Source organism: Lissotriton helveticus, chromosome 4_1, assembly GCF_964261635.1.
Source record: "Lissotriton helveticus chromosome 4_1, aLisHel1.1, whole genome shotgun sequence".
NCBI lineage: Eukaryota > Metazoa > Chordata > Amphibia > Caudata > Salamandridae > Lissotriton > Lissotriton helveticus.
The window spans coordinates 155,306,704-155,323,709 of record NC_136063.1 but is presented as its reverse complement, the minus strand read 5'-3'; the positions used below and the strand labels follow the sequence as shown (position 1 = coordinate 155,323,709).

The 17,006-nt window shown below is 52.0% G+C and overlaps 1 protein-coding gene across 1 annotated transcript in view; it reads left to right on the top strand.

The window, feature by feature from the left end:
• Window positions 1–17,006, top strand: part of LOC144828452 (ranBP-type and C3HC4-type zinc finger-containing protein 1-like) — a 540,072-nt gene that overhangs the window by 407,454 nt on the left and 115,612 nt on the right. Inside the window, exon 10 of the mRNA XM_078686629.1 lies at window positions 6,528–6,639. Within this exon, the coding sequence (XP_078542755.1) occupies window positions 6,528–6,639 (112 nt within the window). The remainder of the gene's footprint in view (window positions 1–6,527; window positions 6,640–17,006) is intronic.

The following is a 17,006-nucleotide window of genomic DNA, read 5'->3' as shown; positions in this document are numbered from 1 at the left end:
TGCCCTCCTGCTGCTGGGAGTCCTCCCAGAGCAGGAGGCAAGGACAAAGGGTTTCCTGCCAGGGGCAGTGCTAGCACCGTCCCAGACAGGATTTTGTGTATCCTAGGTAGGCAGGGCTTCAGAGGAAGGTGACTGCAAGTGGCACCCCGGTGCTCACTGTGCATAGGCCGGCTGAAACCAGTTCCAGGGGCACTCCAGCCCCTGGCCTGGGGAAAGCCCGCCAAAGGAGAGGGGTGTAACCACCCCCCTCCTAGTCCCACCCATAGGGCAGGACTTAGTCGCGTGCCAGCCCCTTTTTGCAGGATAAAGGTAGGACCTGGCCCCCTTCCAAATCAGATCATCTTTGAATCCTGAAACTACTTTCTTCAAGAAGGAACTCAAGACTCTTCCTAAGATTTCTCCCTTGTGACTAAGGAGTAGTCACCCTGCAGCAGCAGGCACCAACCAAGCATCGCGGTTTGTTGCCAGTCTCTCCTTCGGATCAAGACTGCTCCAGCACGACGAGAACCGGCTTCCCTGGCACCTCTGACCTCAACCTACATCATCAGCCCAGCTGTGATCCGTGGGTGTGACGAGACCTCGAGGGACCGGCCATCTTCAGAACTGCACGACGCTTGTCCAGCACGACGCCTGAGTGACCCTCGACTGAGTGCCTTGGGGTAAGAGAAGCCCCGACCCTGAGCAGCTCCAGCACCGAAGTCCAGCCCCCCTGCATCCACGAGATCGGCGTGGGGCCCTTCTGCTTTTTGCTGCTCACCGCGTTGTCCAGGTCGCTTGCTCGTTGGCTAGTGGCCCCCTCACGACGCTCCACGACAACTAACACTGCTGGTCTGGTTGCTCCAGACTAGCCCGTGCTCCCCTCCAAAAGAGGAGCACCCTGGACCCTCCTGGTCCACTCAAGACGCCATTTTAGGTCCACCGCGTGGGCCTTGCATTTGCCAAGACTTGTTGCCCAATCCTGGGTCCAGCGACGTCGACAGCAAGAACCTTCGTGGGACAGCTCGCACCTCCATCCTGGTCGCCGACAACGCCTCCTGGTCCGAGAGACTGCAGAGCCCAGCAGCGCCCACTCACCTGACTGCGGTGACTTCGCCCGGTGCCACCCTGGTGCCCACTTAATCACTGGCTAGTGATTCAGAACTTGGTCCCCTCTGCTTTCAGGTTTTCTTCTTCCCTGATCCAGGCTTGGATCTCTTCGAACTTTTCTTCACTGGCCGCCTGCCAGCAACTTCTTCTTCAGGCTCCTGGTCCGTCAACGTGGGTTTCCGACGCAACTTGAACCCTATGCAGCCGCAGCCCCTGGGCTAGGTAAATCCAGCACTCCGGTGCCCCAGCATAGTCCAACACTCCAAGTGTTCGGATCCACTCCCGTTTTCGTCCCAGCTAGTCGGGTTCGCCCGAGAACAGTAACTTTGTGAATTCTAGCTTCCATAGACTTTTTCCCGCCTTACGCGTGAGAGTTCCCACTCTGCACGTGGCGTCCCTAGGCCTCCTGCTCCTAACCTGAGTGTTCAGTATTGTAGGCCTAGCGTTTCTAAAGCCTCTGAGAATCGTTACTTACCTGCTAGTAATTCGCATTCCACTTTTGTAGTATATGGTTTTTCGTGCCCCTAGGGCATTTGTGTAAATTGTGCGACTTAAAGTATTTTCGTAAGAGTTTTGTTGTGTGCTTAGCTCCCTGACTCATAAAGAGTTCAGGGTAGACTTGTTATAAATAAATACACTTTATTTTCATAACAACTTGTGTGGTGTCCTTTCACTGGGTGTTCAAGGGGTAATGTGATGGTAAAACAGCTGGCTTAACACGCCCTCTAGAGTCTTAGCCTTAGACTGCTCGTATCCATGCTACTAGGATAGCTGGTCTATAAGGTTGACTTACAACCAATCATCAATAAGGGTTGTTTGGACTGATATATAGTGATCACTAGAATAGTGAGCACTGCACATCAGGCCAACTTCTCACAGGGAGTGTAGTGCAGGTGTTCATGGACAACACCACCGCCATGTGGTACTGCAACAAACAGGGCGGGGTGGGGTCGTGGACCCTATGCCAGGAGGCTCTGCGCCTCTGGCAGTGGCTGGAACATCAGGGCGTGACCTTGGTGGTTCAACACCTGGCAGGTTCCCTGAACGCCAGGGCGGACGACCTCAGCCGTCGGTGCATGATGGATCACGAATGGCGTCTGAACTCGGACGTGGCGCAAGGCCTCTTTCAGCAATGGGGAGAGCCTTGGTTAGATCTATTCCCCACAGAAGAGAACGCACAATGTCATCAGTTCTGCGTGTTGGAATTTCCAAGGCTGCACTCGCTCGGAGACGCTTTTCGTCGCGAGTGGAGCTGCGGTCTGTTGTACGCCTTTCCATCTATACCACTTCTGCCCAGAGTGCTGAAGAAGATCAGGCGCGACTGGGCCCAAGTTATCCTTGTGGCTCCGGACTGGGCACGAAGATATTGGTATCCAGACCTACTCAGCATGTCTGTCGATCCCCCGATTCATCTGCCTCTTCAGGAGGACCTTCTGTCGCAGCAGCAGGGGACGGTCCTCCACCCGAACCTGTTCAGTCTCCACCTCCATGGTTGGAGATTGAGCGGCGGCAGTTGAGGCCATTTGACTTGCCTCCAGAAGTTTGTAATGTGATTCTGGCAGCCAGGCGTCCCTCCACAAAGTCGGTATACGCCTGCAGGTGGAACAGATTTGTGGCATGGTGCACAGCAAAGGCTGTAGATCCACTCTCTGCCCCCCTTTCTGAGGTTCTTCTCTTCCTTCTTTCTCTTGTCCAGCAGGGCTCTGCTCTGGGCACTAACAAGGGCTACCTTTCTGCCCTTTCCGCCTTCTTGAGGCTACCTGATCAACCTTCTTTGTTCAAGTCCCCGATTGTTAACAGATTCTTGAAGGGCATCAATCATATGTTCCCCCCTGTTCCTTTTCGTGATGCCCCAGTGGGACTTGAACCTGGTTCTAACTTACCTGATGTGCGCTCCTTTTGAGCCACTTCATAACTGTCCTCTCATCTTCTTACACTTAAGACTGCTTTCCTGGTTGCCATCACCTCTGCCAGGAGAGTGAGTGAGCTCCAGGCTCTTTCCTCTAAACCTCCTTTCCTTTCTGTCCATCTGGACAAAGTTGTGTTGCGGACAAGACCCTCTTTCCTGCCCAAGGTAGTCACAGCCTTCCACATCGGGAAATCCATCACCTCTGGCAGTGGCTGGAACATCAGGGCTCGAAAGATCTGTCTGGACCCAAAACGTGCGCTCTCATGCTATCTGGGTCGCACACGCCAGGTCCGGGTGGATGACCAACTCTTTGTTGGTTACGTGGGCGCTAAGAAGGGACGGGCGGTGCACAAACGGACCATCTCTTGGTGGGTCGTGTTGTGCATCAAGGCGTGCTACTCTTTGGCTAAGAAGGAACATCCTGTTGGGCTGAGGGCCCATTCCACTCGGGCCATGGCGGCTACTACTGCCCTGGGCCGGACAGTCCCCTTGCAGGACATATATCAGGCAGCTACGTGGGCCTCGCTGCACACGTTCGCAAGACACTACTGCCTGGACAGCCAAGTCCGGAGGGAATGCTTCTTTGACCACCGTTCCGTCCTCCAGGACTTTCTGGTGTGATTATTGGTTCGCAGACCCACCTCCGGGGTTGGTATTGCTGGGGTATCTATTCTATGGTAAGGAATCTAATACTAACCTGTTTCTTTCAGATGCACAAGTTACTTACCTTCGGTAACGATATATCTGTAAGAAACAGTAGTTAGTATTAGATTCCTTACCACCCCGCCCATCCTCCCCGTTCTGCGAACGGATATCTAGGGTTAAGGTCATCCCCTTTCAGGGCCCTAGTTTCATTGCACCAGTGTTGGTTTTTATCATGGCTCTGCGTTGCTGGCGCGGAAAAGCTGTGTATAAGAACTGACGTCAGCACGCGAGGGGGGCGTCGTAAGTACTCCGGCGACCTCATCCCGGCGCCAACGACCCCGACGACGGACGCGGAGCCGCAGACGACGCCTACCGACGCGCAAGGGTACTGCTACGCAAAAAATTCCGGATCCAGTCTGACGCCTGGGGATATTCTAAGGTAAGGAATCTAATACTAACTACTGTTTCTTACAGATATATCGTTACCGAAGCTAAGTAACTTGTGCTTTAATACCAAAATTGTCACCCACCCAGGTTGATCAGTGGCTTGGAATATGGGATCTACTGCTGAACTATCCACTGGGGGCTGTTCTATATCTACAGCGTGACCCTGCGTTTTTTCCTTTTAGCTAGCGGCTTCGCTTTTGATTTTACTTTGGCTTTGGTGTTTCTATCTAACTGAGGGCGAACACTGCAGTTCAGGGACTCCCTACATGCCATATCTAAATTTAGCGGTAGGTCATTGGACAACTCAGTGGGGTGTTGCTTCTATTTCACATGGACAGTTGGAGATCAATGAATCAGAATCTAGGTTTGGTGTAATAGATAAACGCCTTTCAGTCCATTCTATTTCAGAGGCCACAGCTCTAAGGGCTTTCTCCAACATCCTATCTATTGATGTGGGTTTGGTGGCAGGTTTAGGCGTAGATGGTATTAGTTTCTTGGTAGGACAAGCCCTTTTACCCATCTTAGTAATATTTCTGGGGAAGGAAAACAAGAGGAAAAAAAAATAAAACATTTAGGGAAATAACTAAACAAACCAATATAATATACAAAGTAAAAACTACATGCGAAAAAAGTTTTTGCGTCCTTAGCAGGTCCTTGCTGGGGACAGGTATGTCAATAAGCCGTACCTGGGGGCTTTCGAACTTAGGGAACCAGAAGGCAAGCAACAATACCTTTACTTCCAGGACCCTCTTTGCAGAAATTAGGGGGGTGGCCCGGCCCGGCCTCTTCTGGCTTAGCCCGGCGCCCGCCCGCCCGCGTCCCGCGCCGCGGGAGAGACCAGACGCTTATGACCTTCCGGTGGTTATGGGGAGGGGCAAGCTGTCCGCCGGTGTCCCGCTGGCTTATGGGCCTCGCAGTTCTGCCCAGGACATTCTGCAGTCACGAGCGCCTCCCGCAGAGTGGGAGACGCGAGAGGTCTTTGTAGCCCCCGGTGGCTAGGGGGAGAGGCAAACTGTCCCCCGATTCCCGCTGGCTTATGGGCCTCGCAGTTCTGCCCAGGACCTTCTGCAGTACAAAAGGGGGTGGTGATGGACGGAGCATCTGAATCAATCAAACACTCACACCCAGTCAAAAGATCTGGGTTTAATCCATCACCGTTCTTTAGCCCACTCTGCCACCCCAGTTCAGGACCTTCTGCAGTCACGAGCATCTCCCGCGGAGCTGGAGACGCGAGAGGTCTTTGTAGCCCCCGGTGGCTAGGGGGAGGGGCAAGCTGTCCGCCGGAGTCAAGCTGGCTTATGGGCTTCGCAGTTCCTCCCAGGACCTTCTGCTGTCACAAGCTAGAGGTCTTTGTAGCCCTCGGTGGCTAGGGGGAGGGGCAAGCTGTCCGCGGTGTCCCGCTGGCTTATGTTAATTATATATCAATAAAAATGCACTGTGTAACTCTTTTATTTTTCTTTAGTTTATTGTAGTGCGTAGATGCATAGGTCCAGTGAGAAGGGAAGCTCTATACACCGAACCGTTTTCTATTGCAGGCAAACACATCAAACATGAGGTGCTGTACATGCAGCAGAGTGGTCTGTGCAGTCCATTTTAGACCATCGTGAAGAAACCAGGCTGTGATGAAATGCTAGACAAGCCGCTGAACACTTGAGCTTTAAACCAAAATTCTCAATATGTATTTGCAGTTTGAGTCACATGTAAAAAGTGATTTTACACAGAATCGCACAATTTTTAGCCTGTTGCCAAAGTTGGAATTGGGAGCCAGGACTTTTAGTTCTGAGGTCAGCCAAGTAGCCTCTACACCAATCCTACTACCTTTTTCTTTCCAATTGCTCCTATTGCTTATGTGTAAATGAATCACAGTATTAACTTCCTTGTTGTATAATTGATTTTTGAATGGTTGTGCTTGCTATAAAATTAGATTCGGTGGATGGTTGCTCTAACAAACTACTTGAAAATAATTAATTTAAAAGCGGTTAATTATTTTCCTGATTGAAATTGAACATTGAAATTGTGACACCACAACAAAGAAACAAGCAAGTAGTCCATTCATTATAGAGGTTTGTGTTTTACCGATTATCACTTGTTATTTTTCCTATTGAACTTAATAGTGATTTGTTTTCTTCTATATTTATTAGCTGTAACATTGAGACTTTTTGATGTTATCAAAAAAGTTAGACCCAACAACATTCCCATTATACACTCAGACTTCTATCAATCCCCACCCACTCAAATTAATAAAAAATATATATCTCCTCTTACAAGTTGATTCGCACATAGGAGCTGTGATGTTCGTGTATTAGCCATAATATTGAAACGGGCTGTGCGATGTTAGGATTTAATGTAGTGTGACATCATTTTTAATTGCTCTTAACAAAGTTATTTAAACCTTCATTTATTTTGTATTTTCTAAGCAATCGTGTTTGTTTTATTGCAGGGAATGTCTCAGACAAGTGATACACTTCTGTGAGGAGCCTGAAGTTTCCTGTCCCTTCCGCAATGAAGCCTATGCGTGCACTCTTAAACTACAGGAAAGAGAGATCCGAGCTGTAAGTTAAGAAGTTTGTGAGTAATTTATAAAATGCAGGTGTCATGTTCTGACACTGACAGCATGGACTCTGAGAGCCTGGATTCACATTGGCAGTAAATCAGTCCCCTTGCTACGCCTTTGCCAGAGAGCATTAGTGTGTGGCATCACCATGACATATTGTTGAGGTCACCTTGTGCCAGGTTTCTACCTGGTGCAGATAGCACAGACCACAATATTTTTTTCATTCTGCATCAGTAAACTAACTGTCCATATCTGCTTAGACTTAAGCACTTCTCATTAATTATTTTGTTAGCTTTTTCAGCCTTTTTGGCCATGAACATCACTACAACAGTTAACATGTGAATATTCCCCTTACATACCCCTGTGTAGTAAAATATTTGGCAATTCTTCCAGACAGAAAAGTAAAATGTCTGTAATATACATTCTTATACTTGGGTAGGGTGTTTGGAAATGAAACCCTTTAAGCTAATTACCCACCACTATCCAATATTACGCACTGGCCATAGAGTAACACATTGAGGAACGGAGGAGGGATGGGGGGTCCATTCAAGACCGTAACTTAGTTATCAAAATGTACAACACTTTGCCACACAGGTGGGAGGGCTTCCAATAATTTGAAGTTTGCAGTAAAAAGGTAGAGTGACAGTAGACACAAAAAAGGTTTCGGCTCTCTGCTATATTACATAGACTGTGTCTTAATTGTACCGCTTTTGGCCGCCATAAGTGTGGCAGGGTATGCTCAGACGTGAGTCCCTTGCTCACTTTGCCACTGGATTCAAGCAAGCCGGGCTGAAGACGGCTGTAATGCCAGAAACCGGTCCTCGGAAGCTTGTTTCCGGTCCAGGGAAGACATGGCTTGGCAGTTCGGGCTGGACTGTTCCCATGAGGCACAGGGTCAGACTGATTTGCATATAGCCATGTCTGAACTGGGGTGGCAGAGTGGGCTAAAGAATGGTGATGGATTAAACCCAGATCTTTTGACTGGGTGTAAGTGTTTGATTGGTTCAGATGCTCCGTCCATCACCACCCCCTTTTGTACCGTTAATTATTATATTAACATAATTTTTCCTTTTGCTGTTGTATCACCAGTACACATTTGCAAGTTTCAAAGGCGAAGAATTCTGTCTCTGTCTAATGTGTAGATTCTCATTACATTTATTACGTTTATCTGCCAACAGTTCTCTTATTGTTTTTCTGCTTCTATTTTTTTATATGAAATCATATTCATAGTCTCTCAGACCTACCGTTTGGTTCTCGTACGTTCTTGGTACTATTGACCAATGCCTTAATCTATATTTGTTGATCAACAAGTATTCTATAGCCAACCAGGATAGTTGGTATCTGGCATTCATGGACCTGATTCCACGTTGACCATGTAAATAGATCTAAATTGTGCATATTATGTCCAACATGGGGGTGGATGTTCCCGTTGTTAGTTTTCTCAGGCAATTGCATAATGAGGTAAGTACTGGTCTTAGATATGTCCCTAATAGGAAAACCACTAAGGCAATTAAGCTTGTGAGGATAGTATAGTGGGGTTGTGTACTTCCACCCTTCTTGTTCTTAATTTATGTTCATGGTCTTGAGAAACATCTGGCCAGTTTTGGTGCTGATTCACTTCGAGTAGACACCCGTCCTATACTGGTGTTACCTATGCCGATCATCTAAGGAACAGTGTAGGGTTTCAAAGGTCGCTGGATCAATACTCTAGGTTCATGGCCGATTTAGATCTCCCCATCACCCAAAATAAAACCCATATTTTGGTTTATGGTGCCAAAGGATGGAGAATAAGGCTTACACCTTGAATAATTCCAAGACTGAGTTAGTACCTACTTGGGGTTGTTTTTGATGAAGGCTGTAGTTGGAACCCATTGGGAAGGAGGATAGAGGCACTTTTTGACTATGATTCCAAGCTGGGGCTTAAACCGCCCAAAGAATTGGTGGTTGTTTATAAAGCTACATGTCTATCACTTGCCACCTATGGTACAGGACTTTGGGGTGTGTGTGATTACTCTGCTTTGCAGAAACTAGAGAATCGTTTTTTGAGGAGGATGTTTGGTGTACCTAATAGCCCCTCGACTTACATGTGTCATGCAGAGTTAGGAATAGGTAATATTACGGATTATATTAAATTGAGCTCTCTGCTGCTGTGGCTATCTCATGGAACCATACAGGAAACCGGCCTTAATAGGCTGGTTCGATCTGACTGTCAGAAACTAGATATAGCATTAAATATTCCAAGGGGGGGCGTGGCCAAGATGGCGAGCTAGGAGGACGCGACCATCGTGAGCTCCTGAAGCCTCGGAACCCGCGCGCCGCCTGTAACCGCTGATCTCCCCCGGATCAAGCGGGACCAGGCACCCGGCGCACACGGAGTAGCAGCGACACCATTTGTGGGACCCCACCGCCCTCCGGTGACCGACAGGAGTGTGCCGGACGTTCCCCGGCAGCGAGGCCTGCTGCTGCGCCGAGAGCCCTGACGGTCCGCCTGGCGGTGCCGGCCGGCGGAATACCCAGGGGCACCAGCGGAGCCACCGGGACGCCTGAGGGGACGGCGCTCCCCGATCCGAGCTCTCAGAGGAGCGGCGGAGGGATACGCCGCACCGGGCTAGCGGCCCGCCAGCCGAACTACAGCGTGCCGGACCCGGGGGGCAAGACTACGCGACCCCGGGGATTCGAGGAGTGGCGGGGCCTACCCCGGAGCCTGGACTTCAGAAGCCCGCCGCGGCGCCTCACTCTGCAGAGGGGGTTGACGCGGCGGCCTGGCGACACGCTACGCTGCCCTGAACTGCTTGAGAGGGCTGTGGGGGCCTCAGCGCCGTTCCCCCCCCTCGGAGTCCATTGGGGGGCCTGCGGAGGTACGACGACGCCCGGCCTAGGAACCTTGCAAGTAGCGGAGCCCCCCCTCCTTCACCACGCCACGCACCGGGGCCGGGCTGGGGCCCCGGGCACAGACACTTGAGGTGCGGGACTGTTGGCCTGGGTGAAAAGTGGCGCAGCTGCGGTGGGGGTGCCTGCCTCGTGGGTCATAGACTGGTGCCGCCTTTGTAGCGGAGCGGTGAGGGGCCATTCGGGCCCTTCCGGACGGGCTTCATCCCTTTGGGCGCTGCAGGACCGACATAACGGTGGAGCCTGCCTACCATCCTCCCCCACCGCATTCTTCCTCGTGTTAGCTACGGGAGGATACTCCACGCTCGAGGCGAACGCTGCCGCCCACCTTGAGGCGACGACACGGAAGTGGACCCACGGCTGTACCCGATCCGCGGACTGCGGCTGCGAGGGGTGCTGACGGGCACATCCTGGTCCGCCCTTCACGGTACCCTCTGTGTCGTGATCTACGCCTGTCACTGCGATGTCGGGCAACCGTGGGTGTAAGAAAGGTGACCGCACCCTGCCTGACATGCTGAGCAGAGCCGCTCCCCGGCAAGATAGGACCCAGCCGGCCCGAGTCCCGCGTCCGGCTCCCGGGGGGCCGAGGGAGGGGAACCTCCGGTGACCCGATCGTTTCTGGAGTCGTTGTTCAGCACCCTTAGGGAGGACTTCCAGGCACTGAAGCAGGAGGTGGCGGGTGAGGTCCGTGAGGTGCGGCGGGAAGTCGATTCCCTGGGAGAGCGAGTGACCGTCGTGGAGGAATCTAGCCAGGCCCGGGATGAAGAGATAACGCACCTGCAGCAGGAGGTCCTACGACTCAGGGACCAGCAGATTGACCTCCAGGCCCACGCAGAGGACCTTGAGAATAGGTCCAGGCGCAACAACATCAGGATTCGCGGCGTTCCATCGGGAGAGGAAGGGGAGGACGTTGCTGCGTACCTGGGCGACTTGTTCCGCGAGATTTTGGAGGAGCCTGGTGACTTCCAAGTGAGAATAGACAGAGCGCACAGAGTGGGGCCACGTCGCCGTGCCTCCGCACCAGCCCCTGATATCTTGGCTTTCCTGCCGGACTTCCCCTTGAAGGAGCGAATCCTGCGCGAGGCTCGGCGTCGGCAGCCGCTCACTTTCCGGAGTCATCCAGTGGCGCTGTTTCAGGACTTGTCGACTATCACCCTTCAAAAGCGCAAATCCTTCAAGATAGCCACGGACTTTCTGAGAGAACACGGCACGCAATACTCCTGGGGTCACCCCTTTCGGCTCATCTTTCGCTGGAACGGCACCCTGCATCAGCTCCGATCCCTTCAGGACACCTGCGAGGTATTGGGGATCACGGCTGCTGACTCCGACACTCCTACACCATCCCAACGACGCATCACCAGAGATGGGTGGCAAACTGTCCGCCGGCGCCGGTCCACTGCTTTACCTGCACGGCCGGCCTCGCCAGCGGCCAGTGCTGAGAGTGACAACGCGATCCTGGCGGTTGCCGGAGCCACGTCGTCTGGTGACACGGCCCTGACGGCCTGAGAACACTCCGGGGGGAGATCCTGATGACCTCATCTTCATAGCAGGTGCGAGGGTTCCGGGAGGGAAGGGGTGGGGGGGGGTGCTGAAGGTGGCTGGACGTCCACACGAACACACTACCACAGACTTGTCCACTAGGGACTGGACTGGGACAATGTTCTTCGTTCAAGAGGGGTTGGGATGGCGGGGATGTTGGGGTACCGGGTGGGGTGAAGGTGGGAGTGAGTTGGGATTGGAGGGGGGGGGTTCGAGAACGCCACAAGTCCAGAAGTTTGGGGTGGAGTGGCCGGGTGTTGGTTTGGTTCGGGGTTGATTGGGGGGGGCTCTGGGTTTTGTGCTGGGCTGTCATCTTTGCTTGCTATTCCTCCTGTTGCTTCACGCCAAGTGCACTGGGTTGTGGTTCCGGTGCTGCCTGGCTCCTGCCTCTACTTGGCCTTCTGCCGCTGCTTCTCACAACCAGCGTCACTGACATGGCCTTATTGATTGCTGCTCTTGTGCCGCCTGTTAATGGCCCTTAAGGTAGTCACACTAAATGTGAAGGGACTTAACAACCCGGTTAAGCGCAGAGCGATTTTGTCCCTCCTTGAGAATGCTCAGGCAGACATCTGCCTTTTACAGGAGACTCACCTTTTGGCGCGAGATTGCATTAGAATGAGATCACCGAAGTTCCCAGTGCAGTTTTTCTCCTCGGGGTCCACTAAAACAGCGGGGGTTGCTATCCTAGTCTCCAGTCACTTTAGAGGGGAGGTCCTGCATAAAGTAGCGGAGCAGAAGGGGAGGCTCCTGGCTTATAGAGTCAAACTGGGGGGATTGTTGTTCACAGTAGGTTCAGTTTACAGCCCGAATGACCGCCAGGACATATTTTTACACTCAGCCCTAGAACACATAACGACTACACCTGATAGGCACATACTCATCGGGGGGGACTTGAATATGGTTTTTGATTCGCTCCTGGACAGATCTGCGCAACGCCGCCCGCACACCGGGGAATTCTCGCGACTGAGTCATTCCCGCCTAGGTGATCTCGACATGCATGACCTGTGGAGACGCCTGCACCCCACTACCCGGGCCTATTCTTACTACTCCCATGCGCACAGGACGTATGCGAGGCTGGATCACATTCTAGTTTCGGGGCCGATGGCTGCGCTGGCGACGGCTTCCGACATTGGGGTGCTCTCTTTGTCGGATCATGCCCCGGTTTCGGGTTCCTTTCAACTGCCGCCGGTAGCGCCCTCTCGAGGGGTTTGGCGCCTCAGGGACACACTGCTGCATAGGCCGGCAGTGGTGCAGCAGATCCGCACCGCGATATCGGACTACCGGTCCCATAATGATAATGGGGATACATCCTGTGCGACACAGTGGGCTGCCTTGAAGGCGGTGCTCCGCGGGGAGTTCGTCTCCATCTCATCTGCGGAGAATAGGGACCGGCGGCTGAAACGAGAGGAACTTACGACCCGGGTGCGGGAGCTGGAACAGATGCATCAGAGAACGGGGCCCCCCCGGGTTTGGAGGCAGCTCAAGGCGACGCGGAAATTGCTCTCCGCGCTCGATATGGACAGGGCGGAATATGCAGCGCTCCGCTTGAAGCATGCATATTACACTGGGGGCGATCGTTGTGGCCGTCTCCTAGCAAACAAGCTTCGTGTGAAGCATCAACGCATGCGGGTTGCGGAGCTCTCCGCTCCGAATGGAGTGGGAGCTACGGAGGACCCTCAGATTGCGGAGGGATTCCGCCGATTCTACGCCGACCTGTACGCAGGTGAGCCTCCTTCGGTGCTCGCAGAGGCTGAATATCTGGCTTCGATTGACCTCCCTGCTCTCACCCCAGAGCAAGCGGAGTATCTTGAACGAGATGTTCGCCCGGAGGAGGTGATTGCGGCTATCTCCCGGCTTAAACATGGGAAAGCCCCGGGCCCTGACGGTTACTCCCCGCTTTTTTACAAGACGTTCTGTCCGGAGCTAGTCCCTCTGTTGACGAAGCTCTTTAACACCTTCGCGGAACCGGGAGCCATCCCTCCGGATTTGCTCAGGGTGCAGCTCCGACAACTTTGCGATTGAACGAGGGACCAGGCAGGGATGCCCACTGTCCCCGCTTCTTTTTGCTCTTTATATGGAGCCGTTTGCCCAGAGGGTCAGACAGAACCCGAGAGTGACTGGCATTCGGATGAGGAGGCTATGTTCACACCATCAGCCTGTACGCGGATGACGTGATCCTTCTACTTGTAGACCCACGAGAGGCACTCCCAGCCTGCGTCGCTGAGTTAGACGCCTTCGCCAGGGTAGCGGGCTTTAAAATGAACATGGGGAAATCATCGGCCCTGGACCTCTCGCTGTCTACCGCGACGCGACTTGACTTACAAGGGCGCTTCCCCATGAGCTGGTCTAAAGACCTAATCCCGTACTTGGGTGTCTTATTGGCGCCTTCCCTGCCCGCTATGGTGGCGGCGAACTACACGGCATTGAGCAGTAAGATGAAAGAGGAGTTGTCCCGCTGGAGCAAGGGCACGTTGTCGCTGCTGGGTCGGGTTGCCGCTGTCAAGATGACTCTTCTACCGCAAGTCCTGTACTTATTTCGGGCGCTGCCGCTTCAACCACCGAAGGGATGGCTCCGTCAAGCGCAAGCGGATATAGCCCGCTTTGTCTGGCAGGGTCGCAAACCCAGGCTTAAGAGAGCCTTGTCTACTCTGGCTCCGGAATCTGGCGGCCTTGGCATTCCCGATCTCCAGAAGTACTTTCATGCGGCGCAATTGCGGTTCTTAGTGGAATGGAGCAAATGGGAATCTGACAGGCACTGGCTTTTTCAAGACCAGGCGGTGGCCGGCAGGACTTTGCAGGAGATTCCCTTCATGCGCAGGGCGCACAGGCCCCCTAACCTCTACGCGTCCCTGGTTACCCGGGTCCCGCTCAGAGTGTGGGACGCAGTGAACATCACGCGGGAGCTTACTACCTTCCCGTCGCCGCTTACGCCGCTGATCGGGAATCCTGACTTCCAACCTGGGATGGAGCCTGGCGCGTTCGCACACTGGAAGGCGGCCAGGTGCTGCGCTTTGTTTCACATGTATGGCCCAGATGGGATCGTGTCGTTCCAGGACCTCAGACGGGATTACCACCTGCCTGAGACCGAACGTATGCGATATTTCCAGGTTCGCCACTGGGCGCTGCAGCCGCAGGTGAGGGAGCTGGCAGACCGGAAACTTACGCCCTATGAGATGTGGTTGGCGACTCGCTCCTCGGATGCCAAGCTCGTCTCCGACCTTTAAAAGCTTTTGCAACCCCCCGCCTTTCACATCCATAACCCAGGGAGGGAACGCTGGGAACGCGAACTGGGGAGGGTGCTGAGCCACAAGGAATGGGACGACATATCTTATCGCGCACGACACTCAGCTTACCACACCGGGCTCACTGAGACTTTCACTAAAATAACTACATATTGGTACTACACACCTCAACGACTACATGACATGAATCGTGCTCTTCCCGACACCTGCTGGCGCGAGTGCGGACAGACTGGTACCCTCACACACATCTTATGGGACTGTCCGTTGCTGGGCCCCTACTGGAAAGACATCCTGGATGAGATCGACCAATGTTTTGACATTGAACTGCCTCGCCTACCGGCCTATGTCCTATTAGGGCTGCCCAACGGGTTGATGTACCCCCTGAGATCCAAGAAGGGTAGGCAGATCGCAATTGCACTGGGCTCGGCGATACAGAACATACTCATATTCTGGCGCACCACCACCATTCCCGACATTACAGGTTGGCTACATAGGCTATGGCATGTTCTTGGTATGGAGAAGCTGTCCCTTACGGTGGCGGGGGAGGTAGATAAGTTTGAGGAGCTGTGGCACCCCTTTCTCACTCTGTTGCAGTCGGAATTCAAGGAGATTACTTGTCCCAGATACCTCAGGCTCCTGCGTTTAACATCTCTGCCCAGTCAGCAATCTTAGTCGCCCTAGAAGTTATCTGTGAAGCCGGAGGCGGATCTATTGCCTTGTTAACAAGAGCAAGTGACATTGACTTGAAACATCACCACCCGAGGGGGGGGGAGGGGGGATTTCAAGGGGGGCGGGGGGGCAGTTCTGTTGAGGGGGGGGTTGTTTTTGGGGTCAGTCGTCATCGCTTCTGCGCCTAGCATGTGATCCTACCACTTGTTTTGACTGTACAGTTTGCATATCTGATGGCGCTCATGCTGTGGTGTCTCTGAACAGCATCTTTATGACGACGAGTTTCTGTTGTATGTATTGTTTTATACTTCTGCAATAAAATGCTTTAAACCTAAATATTCCAAGAGTGGCCTATGTAAAGAAAGTATGTTGGATATGTCTGACTTGTTTAGCAAACTGAAAACAATGTGTCGGAGGTGGTTCCCCACCTACTGACTCCGGTCGCACTTAACTTAAAAACTTGTTTTTTTATCTGGATATCGTAAATAAAGTCCTAGTGTTCTGCAGTTTGAATCATCAGTATTTATTCACAACAATTTTCATCATTGGTTAATGTGGTTCCTTCATATAAAGACGTTGAAGATTTTAAATTTCTGACAAATTAACAATTTTCCAAATCTGTGACTAAAAGTTCTTCTGTTGAGAAGACTTCACCCCTAGACATGCCGAATGCATTTCGGATCATGGACCCTTCTTTAGGGACATCCAAGTAGGAAATCTACAAGCAAACAGTACTGTGGTCAGCTCAATGCAGTCCTCTCTATTTTAAATAAATCTATGTGTTTAGCCCCTCCCCTGCGAGGCTAATTCCCCCGCTGTGCTAGGGGGGGGAGGGGCGCGTGTAGCGCCCCGGTGCTCATGACAAGCTCGGCTCGTCATGCAGCACGGTGGCGCTGTGCTCATGAGCTCGTCATGACCACGCCTGTTTTAATGGAACGCTCAGCACAGCTGGGGAATTAGCCCCGCGTGTGAGCGCCGCGCGGCTCATGACGAGCTCAGCTCGTCATGAGTACAACGCAACCGTGCCTCATGATGAGCTGAGATCGCCATGAGCACGCAACGGGTTAAACAAGATATCATGTGTTTATTACGGACGTGTATCACCCGTGTAGTAGGTAAATTGGTATCGTGAATGTCATAAACGAGACTGAGTGTAAGTAAGTAACTTTTTATTGTTTAGGTTAATTAAAACCATTACAAAAAATACATTAAAACAATCTCCACAAGTAGAATTAAAAGAGAAAATGTAAAAGCAAGACATTTTAGTTAAAAAGTAACATTACTAAAATCAATAAACGTGAGTGGCAAATTGTTCATAGCAGCTGGTCACAGCCCGAAATTTCCTCTTTAGCTGACTGCCTGGCATTGTAGTTTCCGTTCTGCTAGTATCAAAAATTTCACCAGCTTCCCATTTAGCGGTGGAAGACCAGAATCAAAACAAGCAAGGACTGCTTGTCTGCGTGAGCGGATACTTAGTTCGTTAAAGGCTGTTTTTAACAGAGCTGCTCTCTCCTCGTTCAGCCTCGTGCAAGTGCATAGTAAATGTTCTAAGTCTTCGACTCCTATTCCGCACAGCCGGCATCTAGTCCCATAGTTCGTTCTCAGCCACGGTGGTAGATATGGAATGGCAGGTAAGATCCCCAACCTATGTTTTAAAAAGGCTTCTTTTGTTTTCCAGCCATATCCCAGACCAAAATATGCTTGGAGCCCCGGTGTTTTGTATGTCCACAGAGTCATCCAGGCATGACGCCTGTGAGAAAAGGTGGCTTTGTCCTCCACATGAGAATGTCTCTTTAAGCTCTTGTTCACTGCGTGCTTAAATTGTGCATGCGATAGAGGAATCTCCCATAGCTCTTTTAGACCTGTAATACTCAGGGACTCCTCTAAGTATTTTTTTGCCGGTGTTCCAGAGGAGTTGGTCAGGTATTGCCAGAGCTGTTGATTCAAAGAGTTTTCCGGTGAATTCTTTATTTTGTGCCAACACTTTATATATGACCCTCTACGTGCAAGCATTTGGCTCGTCAGA